The sequence below is a fragment of the Drosophila subobscura genome, chromosome O, assembly GCF_008121235.1.
Source record: "Drosophila subobscura isolate 14011-0131.10 chromosome O, UCBerk_Dsub_1.0, whole genome shotgun sequence".
Taxonomy (NCBI): Eukaryota; Metazoa; Arthropoda; class Insecta; order Diptera; family Drosophilidae; genus Drosophila; species Drosophila subobscura.
Window position 1 is genome coordinate 27,018,652 of NC_048533.1, and position 26,988 is coordinate 27,045,639.

The 26,988-nt window shown below is 49.7% G+C and overlaps 2 protein-coding genes across 2 annotated transcripts in view; both read left to right on the forward strand.

Moving 5' to 3' along the window:
- LOC117897786 (multidrug resistance-associated protein 4-like) overlaps positions 1–22,117 on the forward strand; it is a 36,230-nt gene extending 14,113 nt beyond the window's left edge. The window contains exons 2-7 of the mRNA XM_034806835.1: positions 9,744–9,974; positions 10,038–12,026; positions 12,089–12,642; positions 12,707–13,139; positions 21,220–21,735; positions 21,792–22,117. Coding sequence (XP_034662726.1) covers positions 9,744–9,974; positions 10,038–12,026; positions 12,089–12,642; positions 12,707–13,139; positions 21,220–21,735; positions 21,792–22,116 — 4,048 coding nt within the window. The 3' untranslated portion in view covers position 22,117. The remainder of the gene's footprint in view (positions 1–9,743; positions 9,975–10,037; positions 12,027–12,088; positions 12,643–12,706; positions 13,140–21,219; positions 21,736–21,791) is intronic.
- Positions 22,118–23,035: 918 nt separating this feature from the next.
- On the forward strand, positions 23,036–26,726 carry LOC117896016 (probable multidrug resistance-associated protein lethal(2)03659; the record flags this gene model as incomplete). The annotated part of the gene is made up of 5 exons (XM_034804022.1): positions 23,036–23,292; positions 23,655–23,885; positions 23,953–25,863; positions 25,921–26,387; positions 26,446–26,726. Coding segments are annotated over exons 1-5 (2,964 nt in total), but the record flags the coding sequence as incomplete, so codon positions are not given.
- Between the last annotated feature and the right edge of the window lie 262 nt (positions 26,727–26,988).

The window sequence follows — 26,988 nt, forward strand, 5'->3', positions numbered from 1 at the left end:
GGTCGTTCACCTCAGTGTCGCCGTGAGTATGTAAGTACCCCACGCTCCCCGCTGGACTCATTATTGATTGATTTCCATTTCTCTTCCAGGTTATTTCATCATTTCTGTTCCCGATTATTGTGTTTACCTTTTTTTTCTTGTGTCTCTTTTTTTTTTTTTTTTGTGAATTTTGTGCCTTTATTTCATTTCAATCCACCCTTTTTTCTCTGCGTCGCCCCTCTCCCACGCCTGCTACACCGCCCGTAGGTCCCGGAAGACCGTAGTCCCCGCGGCCGACATCGTGACCCGGTAACGGACGCCGCGTTCCGTCACCAGCCGGTTGGTGCGCCGTCCCGTCAGCCTCGCACTGGCCTGTGCGCGGACCACGGCCTCAGGCCACTCCTCGGGCTCGAGCAGCGTCCATCGGCGCCCCGTTGGCTCCGACGCCTGTCGCTGCAGTGTCGGCCGGTGTCCTCGTCGCGGTTCAGGGCACGACGCTTGTCGCCTGAACGGTGGGGCCGGTGGTGCCGTCTCGGCTGTCGGCCGCTTGAGCGTTGGCGCCGGTGGTGCCGGCTCTGGCCACAGCCATGGACCCCGCTCCCACGGCTCCGAGGACTCGGCCGCGCTCTCCGCCTGTGGCTCCGCCGCTGGCCGCTGCTCCGCCTGCCCGGCCCTCTCCTCCTGTGCCCGGGCCTCCGCTCGCAGGATCGTCGCTGCAGCCCTCAGCACCTTCAGCGCCTCCGGCACATCCGACTCCACCTCCGCTGCCCCCGGTTCCTCCTCTGCTGGCTGCGCTGGATCCGCCGCCTCCGGCTCCACCCTCCTCGGCACCTCCGCTGCGCTGGCGTCCGCCCCGCTCGCGTCCGCTGATGGGCCCGCCGGTTTCCGCCTTGGGTCGCGGCTGCTGCCGTGGGATGGCGCCTCCTCCCACACCCGCGCCTCCTCTGGATCCGGGTCCACCGGCGCCGGCCCCGAGGCCCAGGTGATGTGCAACGTCTGATGGTGCCACACCATCCCATTGCGCACCGCCGTGCGCACCTCCTGGGATACGAACGGGCCGATCACGGCCCCCTGGGGCCCCTGCCAGCCGGGCCCTGGCTGCGGATGCTGCTGCTGTTGGTGCTGCTGCTGCTCCTGCTGCTGATGCTGCTGCTGCTGCTGCTGCTGCTGCTGCTGCTGCTGCTGCTGCTGCTGCTGCTGCTGCTGCTGCTGCTGCTGCTGCTGCTGCTGCTGCTGCTGCTGCTGCTGCTGCTGCTGCTGCTGCTGCTGCTGCTGCTGCTGCTGCTGCTGCTGCTGCTGCTGCTGCTGCTGATGCTGCTGCTGCTGCTGATGCTGCTGCTGCTGATGCTGCTGAGGCTGCTCTTCCGATGCTGCCAGTGTCTCCGGGGCCGCTTCCCTGGCTTCTTCCGTGGGCTCCTCTGCCCCCCACATGGCCTCTTCCTCCTCCTCGGCTTGCCGCAGCCGCTCCTCCCAGCTCACCTCGGCCTGCGATGTGGGCGTGGGCTCGGTCGCGGGCGTGTGCGCGTGCGTTGTGGCGGTCGTGGGCGTGGGCGTGTGGGCGTGCGTGGGCGTGGGCGTGGTCGTGGGCGCGGGCGTGGGCGTGGTCGTGGGCGAGTGGTCCCTTGTCCTCTTGGGGGACATTATGCCGGGCTGCTGCTCCTTCTTCCGGATCTGCGCTTCGCGCTCCACCAGGGCCTTCTCCCTGGCCTCCACCCACCTCTTCTTGATGGCCAGATTCCTCCAGAGGCACTGGGTGCGGACCTTTTCCTCCCTCCTTCGCACCCGAGCCTCCCGCTCACTCAGCTCCATCTCCTTGGCAATCGACCACCTCCTTGACTGCCTTATTCGCTCCCCGAGCTGCACCACGCGGGCCCTCTCCTCGGGTGTGAGAAAGCTCCATCTGTCTCTCCCGGTGCCTGGTTCCCTGGGCCTCTCGCTGCCGCTCGCCTCCTTGCGCCTCCCTTCCTCTGCTGCGCGCGCCTCGCGTCTCAGCTCCCCTCGCTTGGGTGCTGGCTGCCACTCCACAATGACGACGTCATCTTCGTCCTCACTCTCCACCGGCGACACCACCGGGCTCGTCGACGAGCATGCCGACGGCGCCGGCGACACGTACGGCGACGCCATCACTTGTAGCACGGGAGAGCTACTCCGCCGACCGCACTCGTCTCCACGCATGGGCATGGTCGCCTCATGCTGACGGTGCACGTCGACGTCGTAGTCTCCGTACCTCAGCCGTTCCTCCTGCTCCTCCACGAACTCGTGCACGTGTGCCAAATTTTCCATTTTTTTTTTTCTTTTTTTTTTTTTTTTTTTGGGGCCAACCCTTTGCTTACCGCGTGTGTTCACAAAGTGCCGGTCCAAACCTTAACCTCCCCTACTTATACCCTCGTTGCACTCCCACTCGTTCCGGCTAACGGTGCATCTCCTCGTGGGCCCTTGCACTCTCTCTCACCGTTGTACACGCTCTCCTAACGGTTGTTGCCCTTATCCGATCTCGCCGCGCTAACCTCTATTCTCTTTGTTTTAAACTATTTCGCGACCGCCCGCTTTTCCTGGTGCTTAACTAAACGCACCATAAATGGATACAAGTTTAAATACCCGTCAATTCTGTGATTTATATTTAAATGAGTGAAAATAAATTACTTTATCTGTGAATCATTATGTGAAATATTATTTACCGTTATTTATTGTGTCTTTATGGTGTTAAATCGGTGGCACCAATCAATAAATAATAAAAAATTGATTTTTCATTTTTGATTCATGGTGTGAAATATTATTTATTACCATTTACTGTGCGTTTAGGGAGTGAAATAGTTTGAACCAATCCTTCCTCTTCCATCATGCGAATAAATAAATAATTTTCTTCATTTGTGACTCGTTACATGAAATATTATTTACCCTTATTTATTGTGCATTTATGGTGTTAAATCGGTTACACCAATCAATAAATAATAATAAACTTATTTTTCATTTGTGATTCATGGTGTGAAATGTTATTTATGGATTCATTACCCTTTACCGTGCGTTAATGGAATCTCTTCGGCCGTTTATGGAGTGAATTTGTAACTGGAGTGAATTTGTGGCCCGGTGCTCCTCCGGTTGGCTTTTGTATACTGGTGAGTGGATCCTTCGGTAGTGCGCCAGCGTGTTTTAACTCTCCCTTCTTCCAGCTTGTTTTGACGTTTTACTACCCTTGTGGAATGGATGCCTTGGGTGTACCTGCGACAGGAAGTGGATCTATGGCACGACGCTCCCTTTTGGATGGATGAGTGTGTTTCGCCGTCCCTCTTGCTGCTGCTCGGTTCCACCCAGGTCTGGTAAGTTTTGGATACGGTTGACGCCTCCTCCCTAATACCTTTTTTTTTTTTTTTTTTTTTTTTTAGATCGCTTCTGTGCCCCCGTGCTGTCTGCCGGCCGTGAATCCGCCCGTGATTCCTCGACCTCTTGTCCGTTCACCCGGGTTCGGATTCACGGTTGGCTATCCCGAGCATGCCGGATGCGCCTGTGCTCCAGATCGGTCGGAAGTCCCCCCACGCAGTGTCTCGGACCCGAGGATCGTCCGATGCCTCGCCCGGTCGTCCACGCTTGGGCGGCTCCCTCTCCCCTGGATCCGGTGCTCCGGCCTGCTCCGGCTACCGCTTCGGAGGCACGAGCCTGGCTTCCCTGCGTCCGCCTCACCATCCATTACCATGCCTGGGCTTCGCCCCTGCGCCATGCGTGAGGAGGCGTCGTTCCATTCTGTGGACTGCGGGTAATTTGTGTCTTGACCCGCCTTTTATACTTGGTCTAACTCTTGCTTTTCTTCCAGGCGCGCCGTTTTTATCCCTATTTTTCCACCCACACCTTTCGCTCGTCCTGCGTGTCGAGGCCCCTCCAGCGTGTCCTGCGTGGCACCACTCCTTTATTTTAACCCGTATTTTTAAGGTTAGCTTCATCCTGCGTGATGTTGTCCCTCCATGGTGTCCTGCGAGTCACCTCATGTCTCGCCTCCTTCATCCTGCGTGATGATCCCCTTTTCCCGTGTCCTGCGCGACACCTCTTCCTTTTTTTTTTTGTAACATTTCTTGCATTCTATTTGGTAGCGGGATTTTCACTTTCTTAACCCACTCGTACCGCAGTTCTGTCTGCTCGTGGGGTCTGTCTCATCTTCCATCCTTGTGTTCTCCTCCGTGACGCCCTTCTGCACCTTTCCAGCCTTTTGGCTGTCTTTCCCGTGGGCTTGGGTGGCATTTCCTCTCATCCCTCCTTTGGCTGTGGTTTCAGGTCTGCCAAGTGGGCCGTCCTGCCATGCCCATCGCTGTCTCTCTTCAGCTGGCAGATCACTGGCGACTTAAAGTCGACCACCCGATACGGCCCGGCATACCTCGGTGCCAATTTGGCCGCGAATCCCTCCACCGCGTTAGACAGATGGTGTTGCCGTACCCACACGACCTCTCCTATCTGTGGTTTCCACTCGCGTCTCCTCAGGTTATAGTGCCTTGCCTGATCCTGGGCCGCCCTTTCCAGATTGCGTCGCACCAACTGGAAGATTTCCCTTAACTTCGATGCATTCTCCTCTGGTGTTCTCGGCCCTTGTCCTGTTCCCAGCGCTCCCTCGTCGTACAGTGCCTTTGGCAAACGGGGTTCTCTTCCTTGCACTATGTACGCTGGAGAGTACCCTGTTGATTCCGCTACGCCTGTATTCACGGCTAGCATCAACTCAGGCCATTTCTCATCCCAGCAGCGCTGATCACCTTCCGTGAACTGTGCGATCATCGTTTTCACCGTACGATTGGTGCGTTCTGTAGGGTTTTCTTGGGGTGTGTATGGCGCGGTGAATTGTTGTCTGACCCCCATTTCCTCCAGGAATTTCTTGAACACACGGCTTGTAAATGGACTCCGTTATCGGTGATCATTACCTTTGGCACTCCAAATCGGGCCAGGATTCTTTCGCGGACTGCCTTTACCAGGGCCTCCGCAGTGGCTTTTCTCAACGGCACCAATTCGGTCCATTTGGAGAAACGATCCACTAGCACCAACAGCATTGCGTTCCCATGCTTCGATCTCGGCAGAGGTCCCACGAAGTCCGCACACACTGTTGCCCATGGCTCTTCTGGAACTTGGGTCAACATTTTCCCAGCTGCCCGTATCTGGCTCGGCTTGAAGCGCAGACAGGTTTCGCACCTCCTCACGTATGCCCTTACGTCCCGGTGCATCCCTGGCCAATAATACCTTGCGGCAATTCGTGCCATGGTCTTCCGACCGCCAGCATGCCCAGCCCCTGGGGAGTCATGATTCTCCCTTAGAACCTGTTCCCGTAGGCTCGTGGGGACACACAACTTCCACGCCTCCACCTCCTCGTCTCCGGCGCGGTGGGGAATGTTTCTGTAAATTCCACCCACCTCCTCCACATAATCTGGGAATTTTGCCGGTTCCTTCTTCATCCTCTCCTTCACCTTTTGGATCCATCGGCACCCTTCGCCGATATCCGGATCCCCTTCATTGTCTTCTTCATCCTCTATCCGCTGGCATCGCTCGGCCACGGGCTGCCTAGACAGTGCATCCGCCACAACATTTAGCTGTCCCTTTCTGTACGTCACCTCAAAGTCGTACTGCTGGAGCTCCAGGGCCCATCTCGCGACTCTTCCCGTTGGGCTCTCGATGCTATTCAGCCACTTCAACGCCATGTGATCCGTGATCACTTTGAAGCGATATCCTTCCAGATATGGCTTGAGCTTCCTAATGGCCCAGACGATGGCGAGGCATTCCTTTTCGGTAGCCGAATAATTCCTCTCTGCCGCATTTAGTGATCTACTGGCGTACGAAATCACCCGCTCTCCCCTGTCCGTTTCTTGTGTCAGGATTGCTCCCAATCCATAATCGCTAGCATCCGTTTGCAACACGAACTTTTTCGTGAAGTCGGGGCACGCCAACACTGGGTCGGCCGCCAACCTCCCTTTGACCGCTTCGAACGCCGCCTGCCGTTCTTCACTCCACTCCCATTTGCTCTTTTTCTTTAGCAACGTGGTCAGCGGCTGCACCAACGTCGCAAAGTCCGGCACGAAGCGTCGATACCAGGACGCCACCCCCAGATACTGGCGTAATTCCTTCACGTTTGCTGGTGGTTTTAGCTCGGCTATTGCCGCCACCTTCTCAGGGTCGGTGCAGATTCCATCTGCCGTCACCTTGTGGCCCAGATATCGCAGTTCCTTTCGGAAAACTGGCATTTCTCTGCATTCAGTCGCAAATTGGCCTCTCGTAGCCTTCGGAATACCTCCTTCAGATTTTCCTTGTGCTCCTTCTCTGTTCGCCCAATGACAATAATATCATCTTGGTACGCGAACGCGTGCGGCATCATCTCGGGCCCGATCACTTGATCCAAGGCCCTCTGGAAGGTGGCCGATGCGGAGTGCAACCCAAACGGCATCACCTTCCATTGGTACAGCCCCTTGCCTGGCACCGTAAAGGCGGTGACTTGCCGGCTCCGCTCTTCCAGCGGAATCTGCCAATATCCGTCTTTTAAGTCCAAGCTGCTTATGAACCGGGCTTCCCTGAGCTGGTCCAATATATAATCGATCCTGGGCATGGGATACGCATCCTTCACTGATTTGGCATTCACCTGGCGGAAATCCACGCACAGCCTCCACTGGCCAGTCTTCTTTTTCACCATCACGATGGGCGAGCTGTACGGGCTCTTGGAGGGCTCGATGCACCCCAATTCTAAAAGCTCATCCACTTTCCGATTTATCTCTGCTTGCATCTTGGGGTTTTTCGGGTAGTATCTCTGTTTAATCGGTTGCGGATCACTCATGGTGATCGTATGCACCGCCACATTAGACACTCCCTTGGATTTAGCAAATCCCTCCAACTCACGAGCCAAGAATTCTTCTGTTGACTCCTCCTTGCCCCCTTTCGTCTCGGCTTCAGCTGGGATCGAGTCCGCGGCTCTAGCTTGGATCTCCTCCTCCTCCGGGCCTGAGTGTTCCACTACGGCTACCGACAGCCTTTCTTCCATGCCTTTTTGTACTCGATCTTGGGCAGGAATCACCACCCTGTGACCCGCACAAGTCATCTCTGCTCCGACCGCTCGGAGGAAATCCCAACCCAACACCAACTCATCTATGATTCCTGGCAAAATCAGCAGCGCCATCTCAATCTCCTGGTTCCCAAACGCCACCTTCACTTTGAGTTGGCGTTTCACCTCCTGGCTGCGGCCGTCTGCCAACCGCACTCGCTTCCTCACCGCAATCTCTTTCCCCCGCCCCTTCACTTTTTTTTTTTTTTTTTGGCTGATGAAGCTGCTGGTGGCCCCCGTGTCCAGCGTTGCCCGCCACCCGTTCCTCCGATGGCCACGGCGGCTGACAACTGGGCCTCCTCGCTCCTCAATCCTCCGACTAGGTTGTGGGGGCGGTTTCTTGCGACCCTGGCACGGCCCTCCTCGGCTGGGGTCGCGGGGCGTTTCCCGCCTTCCGACAGCATTCCCGCGTCGAAATTCCCACCTTCCCGCACATCCAGCAGTACGTGAGGGGCCGCGCTTGGCACTCTCGTGACCAATGCTCTCCGCTCCCACACCTTCTGCACGCCTGTCCCGGGTTTTGAACGTACCCGTTCACAACGGCCGCTGTTGGAGCCGATATCGCTGACCGCGTCCCTCTTCTCTGCCGTGGCCGGCCCTTCTGTGCACCGACGGCACACCTCTGCTCCCTTCGGCTGGCTAAATGGATTGGCGGCTCGGGCCCTCATGACCGGATTCTCCCGTTGGAACTCCTCACGATCTCTTTCTAGGGCCTCAAACTCGTCTGCCAAAGCCATCATTGCCTCTAAGTCACGGCATCTATGCGGGCGCATGTACGCCCTCAGGTCTGGCACGCTATTCTCCCTTATCAGTTCCGTTTGTTCTTCCTGTGGGCATTTCAGGGGTCGCATGAGAGTCTGCATCTCCACCATGTAGTCTTTGAATGGCTCACCCCACCTCTGCTTCCGCATCCTCACCTCCTGTAGCAGCTTCTCAAAGTATCCCCTTGGCAGGAAATACGCTTGGAAGCTGTTGGAGAAGTCCTTCCACGTCTTCCATTGTCGGTTGTTGGCCACAAACCACATCAACGCCCGCCCTTTTAAGAGCTCCGGCATCGCCCTTGGGATCAGGTCCGGGTCCAGCCCGTACGTCTCGGCTGACCACTCGACCTGTTCCAAAAACTCGAGAGGCTTCGTCGTTCCGTCGAACCGGAACGACCACTCTCTTACCTGTTTGGCCACCTTTGCGTAGTCCAGGTGTGCCGGCCGTGGGCCTGGTGGCTCATGGAACCCCCTTTCTGGATCTCGGCTTCTGTCTCGGCTTGCCTGTCGATGCCGGCTGGGTGTCGGAGTGACCGACCGCTCGGGCACCGCCAGGCTCGCGATGAGCTCCTGCTGAAACTCAGCCGGCGATTTCCATAGCGCCGCCGCCGCCTTTCCTTGCGGCAGAGCGAGTTGCTCATACGCGGCTGGCTTGTCGTCAGCCCGCGGCATCGGCGACGTTCTGCTCGCCCGACACTCCCAGACCTCCAGCAGGTCCGCATACTCTGGCTCTCCGCCATGTTCTCTGACCCACTCTTTGAACATCTTCCTCATTTCGTCCAGCGTCCCTCTAATCGTACGCCTACCGCCTGAGCGCATGTTGCACCAGCTCCTCTTTCTTCAAATGGTGGATCCATTGTCCTTTTCCCATCTTACCCTTTTCGATCTATCAGACCACCTTTCTTTACGTTTTTACTTGTTTTGGTCGTGAGGCCCCACGTTGGGCGCCAGTTGTAACGAACCCTTTTTCCGGTCGTATGACCTGGGCTGAGCTGGCTCAGCGGGAAATGGGGTGGTTGCAACGAATTTGTATTGTTGCCTCGACGACCAAGTAATAACGCAGGATTGGTTTAATTCTGATATTTCAAGTTTTATTCAATATATTAAGGTTCTCTGTTAGCCTAGCTTATTGTTATAGTATCGCTATCGTGCTACCTGTCGACTTTGGCGGGTCGGATCCGGGCGTTGCACGCTGATGCTGCTGAACTGGGGCAATTGATCTTACTCCGCCACACCAATTCCGCACTCTAACGGTTCGCCTTTCACCGTTCTAACCTCGTCCAAAATCTACCGTACACTCTGGTTATGTAAGACTCACTCTGGGTCTTCGATGCCGCTGGTCCCGGTACACCTTCCGTTATTTTGCACTTCGATTCACTTGTACTCGACTTAGCTCTTGGGCTGCTCGCGCGCGAAAAGATCCCGTGCCTTGGCTGCCGCCCTCATTATATAGGCGCCGGCTAACGGTTCTCCCACGAGGCCAGTACTTTTCCATCGTCGATTCTGATGCTTTCTCCCTTCTTCGTAACGGGACCTCGATCTCATGGCCATATTTGGTCATGCGTCGGCCCGCTGCCAGTACTTTTCCATCGTCGATTCTGATGCTTTCTCCCTTCTTCGTAACGGGACCTCGATCTCATGGCCATATTTGGTCATGCGTCGGCCCGCTGCCGGCCCGATCCCATCCTTCCGCTCTCTTTCGAGCCGCCATATTGGGCTCCCCGCTCTCTGAGCGCTTCTTCCAGATTGTTCTCTCTTCTGTGTCGCCATCTTGGGCTCCCCGCTCTCTGAGTACCTCTTCCATATTCGCCGTGCTCGGATATCCGAGCCCTAGGCTTTAGCCCTCTAAAGCCTGTGAGGAACGCGTTCCCTCACAGCATCATCATACAATAATTACCAGATAGCCACTGTTGGTGTTATAAAATTGTAATCTTTGCGCACATTTTCAGGTGGATGCGGGATCTGTTCAAGCGAGGCCTGCAGGGTCCACTCACGGACGAGGAACTGTACCAGCACAGAAAGACGCTGGACAGCGAGAGGGTGACCAACAAGTTCAGCGAGTTGTGGGAGGACGAGAAGAAGCGTAGCAATCCCAGTGTGGTGCGCATGATACTGCGTGCATATGGAACGATCTTCATTCCCTTGGGCCTCGCCTTCTCGGTCGCTGAGTCGTGCTGCAAGTAGGTAGCAATCACCCTTCAGCGGATTAGCTAATTCTCCAATTTCCCAATCATTTCTTGCAGATCTCTTATGCCCCTGTTTCTTGGTGGGCTGGTGGGCTACTTTGCCACGAATCAAACCACGGTCAGCAAAGAGACGGCGTATATGTACGCGCTGGGAATTGTGATTTGCATGCTGGTACCTGTGATAACATTCCATCCCTTCATATTCTACATCTTCCAAGTGGGAACAAAGCTGCGGCTCGCCCTCTCCGGTCTCATCTATCGGAAGTGCCTGCAGGTATCAAAGAGCAGCAGCAACGATGGACTGCGCGCCAGGGCCATCAACATTCTGTCCAATGATTTGGGGCGCTTCGATGTGGCTCTGTGCTTCCTGCACGATACGTGGAAGGGGCCACTGGAATCGCTGCTGATTGGCTACCTCATGTACCGCGAGATTGGTCTGTCAGCTGTGATAGGCGTGTCCTTCATGCTCAGCTTTATCCCACTACAGGCGTGGGCGGCTAAGAAAGCCGCCTATTACAGACAGATGACTGCCGAGAGGACAGATATGCGCGTGAAGCTGATGAACGAGATCATCCAAGGCATACAGGTGATCAAGATGTATGCCTGGGAAAGAAGTTTTGCCCGCGTGGTGGCTGAGGTACGCCTGAAGGAAGTGAAAGCCATTCGGGGGACAGCCTACATCCATGCGGCGCTTGGATGCACCTCCATGATATCACCACTGTCTGTGTTCCTAGCCCTGTGCTCCTATGTCTACTTTGGAGATGCGTTGACTGCTCAAAAGGTTTACACCGTGTCCTCCTACTTCAACATGTTGAATGACTCGATGGTCCACTTCTGGCCATTGTCTATCACCTTCATTGCCGAAGCCTTGGTTTCGGCACGACGCTGCAAGGAATTCCTGCTGGACGGGGATAGAGCCGAGGTGCCCATCAACCTGGAGGCCAATCAGCAACAGACAAAGACCAAGCGAACGCTCACCAAGACGGACATCCAACAAAATGTGGAGCTGAACGGCTCGCTTCTGTCCAATGGTCTACCGCAGCATAGTCGCCTCAGGGATTACAATCCGGAAGCTTCAAAAAAATGCGTGATCCTGAAGAATGTTTCAGCCTCGTGGGACACTAGCGATGGACATCCCAGCTGCGCCATCGAGAACTTTAGCACGGACATACAAGATCAAACTCTTGCTGCAGTTGTCGGACCCGTGGGCGCCGGCAAATCAAGCTTCCTAAATGTGCTCCTAGGTGAAGTGGGCATCGACAAGGGCGAAGCTCTGGTCCATGGAAAGGTCTCTTACGCCTCCCAGGAACCCTGGGTCTTTGAGGGAACCATCCGCGATAACATTGTGTTCGTGGAGGACTACAATGAACGAAGATACAAGAAGGTTGTGAAGGCCTGTGGCCTGGAGCGTGATATGGAGCTACTTCCGAGGGGTGACCTGACGGTGGTCGGCGAGCGAGGTGTTAGTCTCAGTGGCGGACAAAAGGCCAGAGTGAGTCTTGCTCGTGCCGTCTACCGCAAGGCGGATATCTACCTCCTGGACGATCCCCTATCCGCCGTGGACACTCACGTGGGCAAGCACATCTTCGATCGCTGCATACGAGACTTTCTGTCCAACAAGATACGCATTCTGGTGACACACCAAGTGCAGTACTTGTTCGATGTCGAGCACCTGCTGCTGATGGGATCGGGCAAGATTGTGGCACAGGGCAGCTATCAGGAGCTACAGCGCTCTCGTCAGTTCCAGTTCCTGGAGCAGACGCATGATGAGAGCGGCATCGACACGCACAGCGTTAGCAGCTATGTGTCCCGCAGCGACTCGGAGAAGAGTCTGGAACACCACCCGCACAATCGGCCGCTTCTGCGGCCTGATGAACAAGTAGAGGAGCTAAACCAGGAACAGCAGTCTGTGGGTTCCGTAAAGCTACAAGTCTACGCCTCATACTTGAAGGCACTGGAGAGTACGTTTCTCTTGGGCCTGATTGTGACGCTGTTCGTCTGCGCCAGAGTCATGCTTACTGGTGTTGATTACTTCCTGTCGCGATGGTAAGTGTCTTTCTAACAATATCTGAAAGCCAGAACTAAAATTGAATTTAACCATTCCACAGGGTCATTTGGGAAGAGAAAATTGCCGCTAATGCAACCGAAGCAACCCTATTAAGTGACACGGATCCGGTGCCTACAAATGATACACTGCCCCTTAATGCCACCGACTCGGCGGCAACTCCTTTTAATGGCAGCATTGAGGCCAGCATTCGCCAAGAGCTTGTCCTCTTCTATGCCATCATACTGGGCGCAACGATGATTGTCTACTTGATACGCACATTCGGGTTCTTCAAGATGTGCCTGCGCATCTCTCTGCACCTGCATGACCGTCTGTTCCGCGGCATTACCCGCGCCACCATGTACTTCTTCAACACGAACTCTTCCGGGCGCATTTTGAATCGCTTTTCCAAGGATATTCGCACTGTGGATACTGATTTGCCGCACACGCTTTTGGATTGCTTGGCTTTCGTCATTGATGTCTCTGGCGTGCTGATCATCGTGGCCATTGCCAACTATTGGCTGCTGGTGCCCGCTTTCTTTCTTGTTGTGATCCTTGGCTGTATTCGCTATCTCTATGTGAATACAAGTCGCAGTGTAAAGCGTCTGGAGTCCATATGTAAGTGAATGTCAAAAACAAATCAGCATAATTAAGAAATTAATCCTGTTGTCCTTCCTAAAAGCTCGCAGTCCTGTCTTTTCGCTGACCAATCAAACCTTCCAAGGGCTTACCACCATACGCGCTTTGGAGGCTCAGAGCGCCTTAGAGTTGGAGTTTCACGAATACCAAAACGCCAACACATCGGCCTGGTTCCTCTTCCTGTCGTGCACACGTGCATTTGCCCTGTGGTCAGATCTATTGTGCATCGCCTACATGACCGCTGTAACCTTTAGCTTCCTGCTTCTGCGCAATGACTTTGACAGCGGAGATGTAGGATTGGCTATATTGCACTCCACCACGATGACGGGAATGTGCCAGTGGGGAATGCGACAGACAGCCGAGTTGGAGAACCAAATGACCAGCGTGGAGCGAGTGATCGAGTATACAGAGCAGCCATCGGAGCCGCCACTAGAGACTGCGGAAAAGTTTAAACCAAAAACCGAGTGGCCCAACAAGTGTAGCGTGCAGGTGTGGGATAGATGTATTTTTACCCAAACTAGTACCAGGAGATTTCGCGTGCACCTCTAGCTATGCTCTAGCTAAGCTCTCCGGATTGTCGGGGTTCGTTCTACTCTCTCCTATGTTAAGTACTGACACACACTCTGTGAATCCATGACCTCAAAAATACATAGCATACGAGCGAGATTTTTAAAGCATGGAGAGTCAACTTCAAAACACTCAAACTCTTCAATGGTACTCAAATAAGCTACAAACTGTTGAACAATATCTAAATTAACATAAGGATCAACTGGCTCAACAATATTCGCGACCGTTGGAATCTCGAATAGACGCAACACATCAATCAAACACGAAGGAGATGTATCAGAACAGCTTTTAAGCCCTGTCGCCACTTGAGAATCTTGTTGCCAACCTTCAAAAACGTTAGCAATTTTACGGACTTTCATTGCAGTACCCTTCATAAAGAACTTCCTCCAAGAGGTACGGGCTTCAACGTGATTCATCTTTGACCCAGTTGGAGTTGAAGGTAGGACTTCATCTTCGAATAGTTCTTCATCATCAACCAAAGCAACCTTTTCATAATCATTTATTGAAGTTTTGCTATCAAACGAACTCTGATTCAATCTGACACGAAACTGACGCGAATAAATTAAGCTTAAACCAGCTGAAAAATAATATTCACCTTTGAGCATACGATCCTGAGGATTAGCAGTAGTCCGCACCACGGCTGCTGTCAATAACTCTTTTCCACGCAAAGCAGTACCATGTCTTTTCTGATTAAAACAATGAAGCAATACTGATGATAATGTATATGAGCCACTCATAATAATGCTGCCAACTACATCAAAATAAGTCTGCCCACCAATTGCGATATACATTCCTAAAATGTCCTCTAAGTATTTAACATTTGCTCCTGCTGTTAACCGTAACACATTATTCATAGACAAGTTAAAGTCTGGCTTACTTGAGGCGGTGTGCGAAGCCTGAGTAAAGTAATGTGAGAAAAGATTAAGTAAAAAGTGCCAATATGTTTAATCAGTAAAGCTCTAAACTCCTTCACTTGAGCTGCGTCAAAGGCATAGTGAGGAGTCTCCTGATCATACTGCAATACTTTATTCACCGAAGGAATCCTTGTAATAGATAGTTGACCATTAAATGAGATAACTAAATTGAATGCATCATCCCCAGTCACTAAATGTGGATAAACTAATGTCATTAAAGCGTCATAAACATTCATCACTGGGCGGAAAACCACCTCAACTCTACGACTTTTCCATCATCACTCTGAAGGTGGCGATCTCAATGTCTTCCTTAGTCTCCGGGAACTGAATAATGCGACGGGTATTTTAATGCAGAAACGATTAATTTTCCCTTGAATTTTCGTACGAAAAAAATATTTATGTTTTAAAATGAATCGTACTTCTGCATTTTGCTCGTGTGACTCGTCGCATTATTCAGTTCCCGGAGACTAAGGAAGACATTGAGATCGCCACCTTTCAGAGTGATGATGGAAAAAGTCGTAGAGTTGAGGTGGTTTTCCGCCCAGTGATGAATGTTTATGACGCTTTAATGACATTAGTTTATCCACATTTAGTGACTGGGGATGATGCATTCAATTTAGTTATCTCATTTAATGGTCAACTATCTATTACAAGGATTCCTTCGGTGAATAAAGTATTGCAGTATGATCAGGAGACTCCTCACTATGCCTTTGACGCAGCTCAAGTGAAGGAGTTTAGAGCTTTACTGATTAAACATATTGGCACTTTACTTAATCTTTTCTCACATTACTTTACTCAGGCTTCGCACACCGCCTCAAGTAAGCCAGACTTTAACTTGTCTATGAATAATGTGTTACGGTTAACAGCAGGAGCAAATGTTAAATACTTAGAGGACATTTTAGGAATGTATATCGCAATTGGTGGGCAGACTTATTTTGATGTAGTTGGCAGCATTATTATGAGTGGCTCATATACATTATCATCAGTATTGCTTCATTGTTTTAATCAGAAAAGACATGGTACTGCTTTGCGTGGAAAAGAGTTATTGACAGCAGCCGTGGTGCGGACTACTGCTAATCCTCAGGATCGTATGCTCAAAGGTGAATATTATTTTTCAGCTGGTTTAAGCTTAATTTATTCGCGTCAGTTTCGTGTCAGATTGAATCAGAGTTCGTTTGATAGCAAAACTTCAATAAATGATTATGAAAAGGTTGCTTTGGTTGATGATGAAGAACTATTCGAAGATGAAGTCCTACCTTCAACTCCAACTGGGTCAAAGATGAATCACGTTGAAGCCCGTACCTCTTGGAGGAAGTTCTTTATGAAGGGTACTGCAATGAAAGTCCGTAAAATTGCTAACGTTTTTGAAGGTTGGCAACAAGATTCTCAAGTGGCGACAGGGCTTAAAAGCTGTTCTGATACATCTCCTTCGTGTTTGATTGATGTGTTGCGTCTATTCGAGATTCCAACGGTCGCGAATATTGTTGAGCCAGTTGATCCTTATGTTAATTTAGATATTGTTCAACAGTTTGTAGCTTATTTGAGTACCATTGAAGAGTTTGAGTGTTTTGAAGTTGACTCTCCATGCTTTAAAAATCTCGCTCGTATGCTATGTATTTTTGAGGTCATGGATTCACAGAGTGTGTGTCAGTACTTAACATAGGAGAGAGTAGAACGAACCCCGACAATCCGGAGAGCTTAGCTAGAGCATAGCTAGAGGTGCACGCGAAATCTCCTGGTACTAGTTTGGGTAAAAATACATCTATCCCACACCTGCACGCTACATAATTGGCGCCCAACGTGGGGCGCGACAGGGTATGTTTCTCAAATGGTACATAACATCGGTATCAGAGACATGTCATTCTGGGGCGAGGCTCCACCATAGCTCTAAAGTTCCATCCAAAACAATAGTATTATCTTCTCACGAAACAGATAGATCTCTCTAGGTGGGAGTACTACAGTCTTTACATACGGATTATGCGGTTTAATTTCCAAGGTTGGAAAGGTCGACCTATGTATAACTTAGTGTCTCTTAGTCAGGGTAGACTAGCGTAGATGGATAATAACCAAAGAAGCACTTCATGATACGGGACTCCACCAACGAGATCATTCAAGATGTTAATTTAGAGAATTGCGGTAGTTATTCTTATAGAGGGATACTCCGACTCAATTATATTCTTGGGCGTTATCTTGATATTGGCTGTTGAGACTCCTGTATCCAAAAACTAGTTCTCGGCAGGGAAACGTCTCAGATTTTCGGAATTACAATGTTCTATTTATAATAGGTAGAGATTGTCCATTATCCACACGTACACTCCCGGAAGCTTACAATAGAAACAGATAGACCAATCAACTACTCAATTATTCAAACCGAAATCGGCAGTTTTAAGAGTGGACCACCCAGATCTTGCTCGGAGAGGACGAACATATTGTTAATCTGTTTTTTTGAAAATAATTGAAAAGTTCTTTATTAGTTAGTTCTATTTTTTTTTTATTTGTTGTTTTGCTTAAATATTTTGTTGTTACCATGGCTGTACACCGTAGTAACGAAAACTTAGCTTCGGCGTTGAGTAGCCAAGAAACATTTTGCATAATTTGTCAGGGAAGTTTAAGACAAGATCAGCTAATAGCTACAACGCCTTGTCAACATCGCTTCCATAACACGTGCGTATGTGAACACTTGAAAAGTGAAAAATCTTGTCCTGTCTGCAAGGCGGAATGCGGTCCGAATAGTCTGCGATACGAGAATAACACTCTAGCAGCGGAATTAAACATAAGTGCAGGGTCCCTACCGTCCAACGTTCAGGCTAATGAACCCTTTGAAACGGCACCATCAGATCCAACGGTATCGCATAGGAAAGGGAAATATAACAGTAGAGGTCGAGGGAAAGGAGCCATTCCAAAAAGGGGAATGCAAACAAGGTATCAAGCTAGCCTCGATCGTAATTTATATGGAAGTCGACAGTCTGTTAGCAGTAACGGAAATAGGTCACCCGGTCACGCGGCAACCGAAGATCTTACCAGTTACATCCATTCGGTAATACAAAGTCAGGAGAAAACTATGATGGAAAACCTCAGTTCTTTCATTAAATCGTCGATTGAGCAAACCTTACAAACCCAGTTTGCCAACCTAAATTTAACCACGAATACCGCCACGGTAAACAGAGGTCCATCAGAGTCGCGGAGTAATGTTAGGCAGGAGGTAGATAACGGCAGTAATATGAGAAGTAGCGATTCTCCATTAGAAAGTCCGAGAAGCAATCGTACAACCGAGACGGTAGCACCGGCAAAGGCCGCTGGTATTCTACTCAGTTGGCGTCTTAAATTTGATGGTTCTCGGGAGGCAATGCATGTAGAAGAATTTCTATATCGCATTCGTGCTCTGACGGCACAGACGCTTGGAAACGATGACCAACTACTTTGCGATAATTTACATCTGCTTTTCGCGGGAAAAGCCTGTGATTGGTTTTGGGATTTCCATCGAAGAAACCACCAATACTCCTGGCAATCGTTCTGCACAGCGTTCAGACAAAGATTCGACGACCAGAAAGATGATTTTGACCTATGGGAAATGATCAGAAAACGACAGCAGAGGGAAAATGAACCCTTCGAAGATTTTCAGACAGCGATTGAAAAGTTAGTGGCTCGACTTTCACACGGGATAAGTGAACTCAAAATGATCGATATTCTTAAAAGGAATGCCAAAAGTGCTCTTCGATACGAGCTTCTGCATTTAAAAATTCAGAATAGAAGTGAGTTGAGGGAGGAAGTGAAGAAGCATGAACATTTCTGTAGAGAAGCAGGAAACTTTCTGCCGCGAAGTCGAGTAACTAGACCCAATGTATCAGAAATTCAGAGTGAGGACGAAGAATTCGAAGAGGAGAGTATCTCCAAGCTACGTCGCAATCGGGTTGTCTGTTGGAATTGTGACAAGACCGGTCATAGGTTTAAAGACTGCGTTGCGGAACGCCTCATCTTCTGTTATGGTTGCGGGGCGAAAAATACTTTTAAGCCAAAGTGCGAGAAATGTAATCCATCGGAAAACCGCAAACAGGATGCGCAAACCAGCACCAGTTTGTCGCATCCGACAACGAAGACCGATTAAAAGAAGTGGGTTTCCAAAAAAACTCTTCCAACCCGAATTTCAGAAAAACTCTTTCTGGGAGGTCCGCGACGGACGCTGAAACTCAGACGGATGAGATATATATATATACAGTACACACTCAGATAAGCTAGAATTTAAGTACCAACCTAAACGATCAACGATTCGATTAAGACAATTCTGAGCTGCAGTAAAAAGGGTTCGAAAGAGACTTGTCTCCTCGATTCTTATGAGCTTCGATATCAGGTTATAAGTAGAACTAAGTATAGGTACACAAAAATTCATGGCCTTATTAGATTCAAGGGCTGCGATAAGTTGATTGGGAAATGAAGCTGCTGCTAAGTCTTTTGCAGCTCACGCCAAGGCAAAGAAAAAAAATTCGGAAATATTCGAAAGGCCAATAATGGATTTTGTGAAGTCATAGTAATAATCACCATTCACAAAACCTTTCCGGTCATACTAAAGACATCGAATTCCTTTTAATAAGTTAGTATTATTAAGTATAGGTTAATAGGTTAGCGGAATCTCTCGAATAGAATGTAGTGAGAAATAGTTTAAGAAGCCGTGTCAGTTAACTCAACATTGAAGACGACGTGTATGCCCGAACCTTTTGTCAAGGGAACGCTATAAAAAGGTTTAGCGCTAAGCTGGCACCCGTAGTTACCTCAACCAAGGTTAAACGTCGAGTTGGGACCACGTATTACAAATTAATTAGCATAGGAAAAGCTAGTAGTCTACCACCTAAACGATAATCAGTTTAAATCTTAAGAGATCGCCTTCTTCAGTTGAAGTCTCACTGTAAGAACACTTTCGTCTTCAACTGTGGTGTAGGGGCCGAAAGTAGGGAGATAGCATAGAGCATCAATAATAAACATATTCGGTAGCGCTTATAAGTGCATTCCGAAAGAGAACTCCGAAAGTGGATCGTAAGCGCAAGCTTTACGCCGAGCTTACGAAAGAGAGTCGCTGCAGTGTTAGCACATGCAAGCGAGAGCGGCGCTTATCTTAAAGAAGAGAGTAAGGTGGTGTGAGCATAGAAGTTGCCCTTGACGTTTGACCGACATTCCACTCAATTCAGCGAAAGATCATACGATTGTCCCGTTAAAGCTCGCAAACATCATCCGATCTATGAGCTTTATGTTCTGTACAGCCTAATTTAACTTGGATGAGTTTCGCTTGAGTTAATAGCAAAGAGTCGATCAACGAAAAGAGACGTGATTGTGTCAAGCAATATATATATATATATATATATAAATGTCCATAACCTACATATAGCTTACGCATTTCCTCGTGGTAAAATTTTTGTGCAAAAACCGTTTATTCTGAGAAATCTCTTTGGATCGGTGTTAGTACCAAGCGTGAATAATAATTAACCAAGGTATGTGGGCCGTAGGCTACAACAAGTGATCGGTTTAATTTATGTGAATTAAGTTCATAGGACAGAGGTCAGGAGCCCGTTCCGTCGTTGCAGCCTGAGTGCGCATAAGTACATAGACGGGGTGCTCCACGAGAGGAGTATCACCGAAGTGATCCTCCAACCTAAAAGGGGTACCATTCGACCCCCCTCTACTGACGGAAACGCTGAGCACCGAAAACCTCTGACTTGGGTCAACTTTATTGAGGCGTAGCAACCCTTAGGAAGCCCAGTGCAAAAGGGGGCGCCTCGGAACTTTAATCAACTCCAGTGAGAAGACCAGTTTGTCGCGCACTGTAGTGCCAATGTAAGCTGCAGCTTGACCTGCAGTCGGATGTTCCCCGCTTAAGCCCAGTGTGAAGAAGACCAGAACATTGGGCGTGATATTTGACGGGCATGCCTACAGAGTAGCCGCCGCCGACGCTACAGAAAGATGTCCGTAGTTGCTCTGTGTTAACTTACACATTTTCGGGATTTGAGTTAATATGCCTTTTAAGGCCAATTCTCTGGCGGAGATATATAGATATGTATTTTTTTGAGCATCGGGAATTATGAGTGTTGGTAGAAAAGAGTGGGTATGAGACCTTAAAATAATTAAATGAAATTACTAAATCGTACTTGCATGTACGCTCGTGTGCATATATTGTTAATACCTTCTATTTTTCCCCAGAAACCAGCACCTACGTTATCCATGAGCTCATCGATTACGAAAGGAGTAAGGGTTTTAAAATATCAAAACCAAACGAAAACTGTGAGTTTGTAAACTTGACACTGTATGTGCACTGAGTATAAATGTAACCTGCGTGTTACTAAATTATTTGATTTAAACCTTTATAATCATTACCATAATGGGTTAACACCTCTCGCCCCCCTTTATTCTATTACCCGCCTATGATTCTTAGTCTTTATACATGCAACAGCCATTAGATACATATACTTAAATTCTTATAATCTAAAATAGATATATATATATTTTTAAGTGGGCTAGACTGCCAGAAAAATGAATTCACCTGTAGATTAAGAAAATTTTGAAGATATTGAATATTAATAATAGGAAACCATGGAAATATATCTGAAAGTCTTTGTTTTGAAACCCATTTATAATATGTTCTAAATTCGAATGTCAGTCCTTAGCCAAGCAAGGTCGAAGTGGTAGGATGAAAACTGCCTGATTGTTTTAGGGTCTATACGGTATGATTTACCTGTATGACATAGGCTGGGTGGGTAAAGAAGAGGGATTCTCGACGACACCTGAGTTTCCCGTGCTTTGAATAGAGTAGTTGAGATCATCATTCTCTTTTTTTTAACAACAAATACTTGATCCATTTTCCATACCTTCAGTCCAGTTTAACCTGTGTTCTGCTTTTGATTTTTGATTCTTTTTTAAATGTGCACCTAAAATATTATGCGAGTGTGTGTCAGTACTTAACATAGGAGAGAGTAGAACGAACCCCGACAATCCGGCGAGCTTAGCTAGAGCATAGCTAGAGGTGCACGCGAAATCTCCTGGTACTAGTTTGGGTAAAAATACATCTATCCCACACCTGCACGCTACACAAGGGACGCATTGAGTTTATCAACTTTAAGCTGCGCTACTCGCCAAAGGAGGAAACTGTGCTCAGGAATCTGAATTTCACCATCGAATCGCGGGAAAAGATTGGAATTGTGGGGCGTACTGGCGCCGGAAAATCATCCATCATACAATCGATCTTCCGTCTGGCCTGCAACGAGGGCATGATCCGCATCGACGACATTGATATCGAGCACATGGGATTGCATGATCTCCGCAGTCGCATTTCGATTATACCCCAGGATCCAGTTCTGTTTTCGGGCACATTACGTTATAATCTCGATCCCAAAGATGAGCGCTCGGATGAGGAAATGTGGAAGGCTCTGGGAGATGTAGAGCTGCGTTCCTACGTATCCACATTGATTGGTGGACTCAACTGTCGCATGTACGATGGCGGCTCCAACTTTAGCGTGGGCCAGAGGCAGTTGGTATGTCTGGCGCGAGCCATTTTGAGGCACAACAAAATACTCATCATGGACGAGGCCACAGCCAATGTTGATCCAGAGTAAGTGGAATATAAATATGATTGCGAATGCGGTCTTATACTGAATATCTTTACAGAACGGACAAGCTTATCCAGCAGACAATCCGCTCCAAGTTTGCACACTGTACGGTGCTGACAATTGCCCATCGTTTGCACACCGTGATGGATAGCGATCGTGTGCTGGTCATGGATGCGGGCGAGGCCCGTGAACTGGGACATCCCTACGAGCTGCTTCAGCGACCAGGGGGCTATCTTCGCCAACTTGTAGAGAATACGGGAGCGGCCACAGCATTTGCCCTAAAGCAATCGGCCGAGCAGAGCTATAGCAAGCAGCTGCTTGGCGATGACACTGCCACCGACGACCTGAACATCACACTGGCTCTGCAAGAGCAGACTGAGTAACTGAAACGCGCACTCTTCGCAATTACTTCAACACACAATATCTGCTTAAGGATTATAGCATAAGAACTGAAAGTATTATGTACATAGGAAATTTGTATGTACTTAAAGTTACCGAACTACTTATTGCCTTGTACTTAGGAGATATGATATGTGTAGTGTATGCCGTGTAAGCCTTATTTAATACTACGAATTTATGTATGTATCGTATATGTTCCACTTACTAGTAGTAAGTACTGTACTACCCATTAATCGTGTTATGTACTCGTATGTTTTGTACACCATGTGTTCTTCTATTGGCAAACCAATATAAAGCAATTCGCATTCGCCGCGTGCACTAATTGATAGCAAACTTCAATCAAATTAAGACAAAACGAAAGTGTTAAATAAGGTACTTTTAAAGAATATAGGTAGCTAATGTAATATAGTATATGTATTACAAAATTCGTACTTATCACAATTCGTACAATCTCAATAAAGTGCCTGAAAATTACCCAAACGGAACAGTTAATGAAGCCACTTAATCAGTTCAATTTGTCGATGGGTTCGATGCAACTATGTTCGGGTACATTACGTAGTGGGGATCGATAAGGATGAACCTTTCGAAGCTCCAATTAAAATTGTCAATTGCTGAAAAGTGTAATCAGAATAAGTCAACATGGTAGCCAATGATGATGATAAGATACAAGAATCGAACAAGTGGTCAATGGGCTGGTGCTCCTCCCTGCTCCACTCCACACCACCTGTTCTCCCAATCGGGATGCCCCGATTCCCGCCGTGCCGTCAAAACTTTCGTAAACAACAGTAAAACACACTTAGCTAAAATGTTAGCCAGCGGTTGCTGCGTCCGCCTCGCTGATGCGTTGCTGTCACCGGGCATTAAGATAAAACAGGGCTCCCCGATAGGACGGGCCACAAGCGGATCATTGATTTATAACGATGATTCCCTAGCACGGAGCCAGTGGTTGGTTAAAACTCAAATGTCTGGGCGGGCAGGAACTCAGTGGCGAGCAAAGCGGCACGAGCACCGCACGCGAATGTCTTCCGTGGTAATTTGTGTGTGAATTGTGTCAAGGATCTATGTGATAATTAATACAAACATAGAATGAACTCGGTACATGAGCAACGAAAGCCGAATCCGGTCCTAAAGGCCAATTTCCTCTCAAAATGGTTTTTTATGTGAGTCATGTGAATCTTTCGATTAATTTGGTGAAAGTGTTTAGAAGGAGAAAGAATCCTTTAGATTGTACATACATATGTACATGTGTGATGAAATCGCAGTTGAGAAATTTTTAATTGAATTGAAATAATTTCAAAATTTCCCCGTACTTGTTGTCCTGCTGATAAGATAGAGCTGAAGAATGCCTCCGATCCAGATTTATGGCCAGTCTAGCCTTGGCCATCATTTCGAATTTATAACGCGAGTGGATTCGCTTTTCAAGTGCGATAAAAATAACCCACGACAGGCAGGCGACACCTGTCACCGTCCATCATTAACCCCCCGCCCCACCTGACCCGTGTGTTCGTGTTCTCTCTTCCAGCTGGACACGCGAGATTCTCGCCAAGGGAATGCGACAGAGTGTGGAGCCATCAGATCTGTATGCTCCCGTACCCAACCTCGACAGTCCCAAGGTTTCGCACCATCTCCTCGGCCACTGGGAGAAGGAGCTGAAGCGACCCAAGCCCAGCGTTTTGCGTATGGTCTTTCGGGCATACGGTTGGGGCTTTGTGCCCGTCAGTATAATCTACTCACTGCTGGCCATCGTTGTGCAGTACGTATTTTCCACTGGGGACATCTTTTTTGTTTGTTAATGACATCCTCTTTGTTACTGTTCATAGCACTTTGCAGCCGTTGCTGTTGGGCGGCCTGGTCTCCTTCTTCTCGGAGAGCACCGATGACATCTCCAAGAAATCGGCATACTTGTATGCCATGGGCGTTGTCCTGTGCTCCCTGGCCTCGGGTCTCTTCTACCACCCCTTTATGAACTATCTCTTCACAGTGGGCTCCCGCGTGCGGCTGGCCTGCGCCGGACTCGTCTATAGGAAGTGCCTGAGGGTGTCAGTGGCTGCGGACAACAGCGGCATGAGCGGCTATGCTATAGCCCTAATGGCGACTGATCTGCCGCAGTTCAATGAGGCCTTCTACTTTCTCCATGAGCTGTGGCGCGGACCGCTGGAAGGATTGGTGTTTGGCTACATTATCTACCAGTTAATTGGCTGGCCTGCGCTCGTGGGACTGGCAACCATCATCGTGTTCATTCCACTGCAGGCATGGGCTGCTCGAGCGACGGCCCGGTTCAAGCGCAGATCGGCGGAGTTTGGCGATGAACGAGTGAAGTTGATGAACGAAATCATTACGGCCATGCAGCTGATCAAGATGTACGCGTGGGAGAAGTCGTTTGCCAAGCTGATCGGCCGGGTCAGGAAGAAGGAGATGGGCTCCATACGGGGATCCATGTACATCTATGCTGCCCTCCAGTGCACCGGAATGATATCGAAGCTGTCGCTCTTCCTGTCCCTTGCCAGCTTTGTCTTCACCGGGGACATTGTCACCTCGCAGAAGGTCTTCATTGTTTCCAGCTACTACGACCACCTCAACGAGTCTCTGCTGCATCTGTGGCCACTGGCCATCAACATTTGGGCCGAGACTTTTGTCGTTGCCGGTCGCGTGGTGGACTTTCTGCTCCAGCACGAAGATCCCGCCGATGGCGGCGTCGATAACTTCAAGGATGTGGATGAGGACGTAGAGCACGGAAACTTCTTTGGCCGCATGCACAATCCCCGTGCCATTCACAAGAGCGTCACCGTACAGAAGTTGACTGCCAGCTGGGACCAGGCGAAGCAGGAGAAACGACAACGCCACATCGATGACATCAGCTTCCAGGCCACGGAGCAGCAGTTCGTGGGTATTGTCGGTACTGTGGGCGCCGGCAAGAGTACCCTTCTGCAGGCCCTGCTGGGAGAGCTGGACATCCTCAGCGGCAAAGCGGAGATCAACGGTGTTCTCAGCTATGCCGCCCAGGAGCCCTGGCTGAACCGCTGCAGCCTACGCGACAACATCCTCTTCATGGAGGCATTCGACGAGCAGCGATACAACGAAGTGCTGCGCGTCTGTCTCCTGGACAAGGACATCGAGGAGCTGCCCGCTGGAGATGCCACCACTGTGGGCGAAGGAGGAGCCAGCCTCAGTGGGGGCCAGAAGGCGAGAGTTAGTCTTGCGCGTGCCGTGTACCGCAAAGCCGATATCTATCTACTGGATGATCCCCTCTCCGCAGTGGACTCGCATGTGAGCAAAATGCTCCTCGATCGCTGCCTCAACGACTTTCTCAGCGACAAGATCCGCATCCTGGTCACGCATCGTGTTCAGCTGCTGAAGCATGTCGATCACTTGGTGCTACTAGAGGGTGGTCGAGCCTCCATTCAGGGCCAGTACGATACTCTGAAGAAGCTCATCCGATTCCGTATGTCGGTGGCCAACGACAGCGAGGTGGCCAAGCTGCGTGCCGTGCGCACTGACAGCATCTTCGAGGAGACGCAGCCCAGGGAACCCCTGACCCAGCAGCAGCAAGTCGATCTGGATCGAAGGGAGCAGCAGTACAAGGAGCAGCAGCTGAGGGGATCCGTAAAATGGTCCACATACAAGGCTTATCTTGGAGTACTGGGAATTCCTTCTGTGGTGGTGCTGATCCTCATACTATTCATTGTGGCACGCGCATCGGAGGCCATCATGGATATATTTCTTTCCAAATGGTGAGCATGAGTGGACTTCTTTTCGAGGATGTAATCCAATTGGGATTCCTTTTCCAGGGCCACGTGGGAAGAGACGGAGCCCAATCAGCACGAGCCCATCCCGCAGTATCACAAAACCCGAATGCGCCTGGTCACGCTCTACCTGATTTTGATTCTGACCACCCTGATCTTATATGTTCTCCGAACCTTTGGCTTCTTCATGATGTGTCTTCGCATTTCGTTGCGCATCCACAACTACCTCTTCCAGGGCATAATCCGTGCCAGCATGCAGTTCTTTACGCTGGCAACATCCGGGCGTATACTTAACCGTTTCTCAAGCGACATCCTGTCCATTGATGTCACTCTGCCGCAATCGATGATGGACTCCATTGAGTTCTTTGTAGATGCCTTGGCAGTACTCACTGTGGTAAGCACGGCCAACACATGGCTGCTCATTCCGGCCATTATTGTGATGTCACTGCTGTATCTCTGCCGGTGCCTGTACATTGGAGCCAGCCGGAGCCTGAAGCGCATTGAGACCATCTGTAAGTAGTGCTTCTCCTTAACCCATGTGAAAAACTGAACTGGTTCTGTGCTCCACAGCTCGCAGTCCCCTTTACTCCCACACGAATGCCACCTTTAAAGGACTCACCACGATCCGTGCCTTCAACGCCACCAAGCGCCTGGAGCGGGATTTTCATCGCTTACAGAATGAAAACACTTCGGCCCTGTACCTATTTGTGAGCGTAAACAGGGCCTTCGCCTTTTGGACGGACCTTATCTGCGTGCTGTACATCCTGGCGGTGACCTTCAGCTTCCTGCTTTTTGATAGAAAGGAGCACGGCTACTACAGCGGCGATGTGGGATTGGCCATCACCACTAAGCAAACAACACATAGAGACTGCAAACTTAGATAAAACTGGCTGCCTAATCAGTATAGTGGATCGGCTCCCATTGGCTTCGGCTCTTGGTGAGAGAGCCTTCGGCTGAGAGAATTTGGCGTTGGCTCTCTTGAACATTGAACCCAAAGCGACTCTCGCAAAAACAAAGTTTTGTTTCCTCTTGAAGTCTGCTTCGCAATTTCATGTGTGCGGTGACACATACATATGTACATACATGATGGCAATGCGTGTATCCATTCTCGAC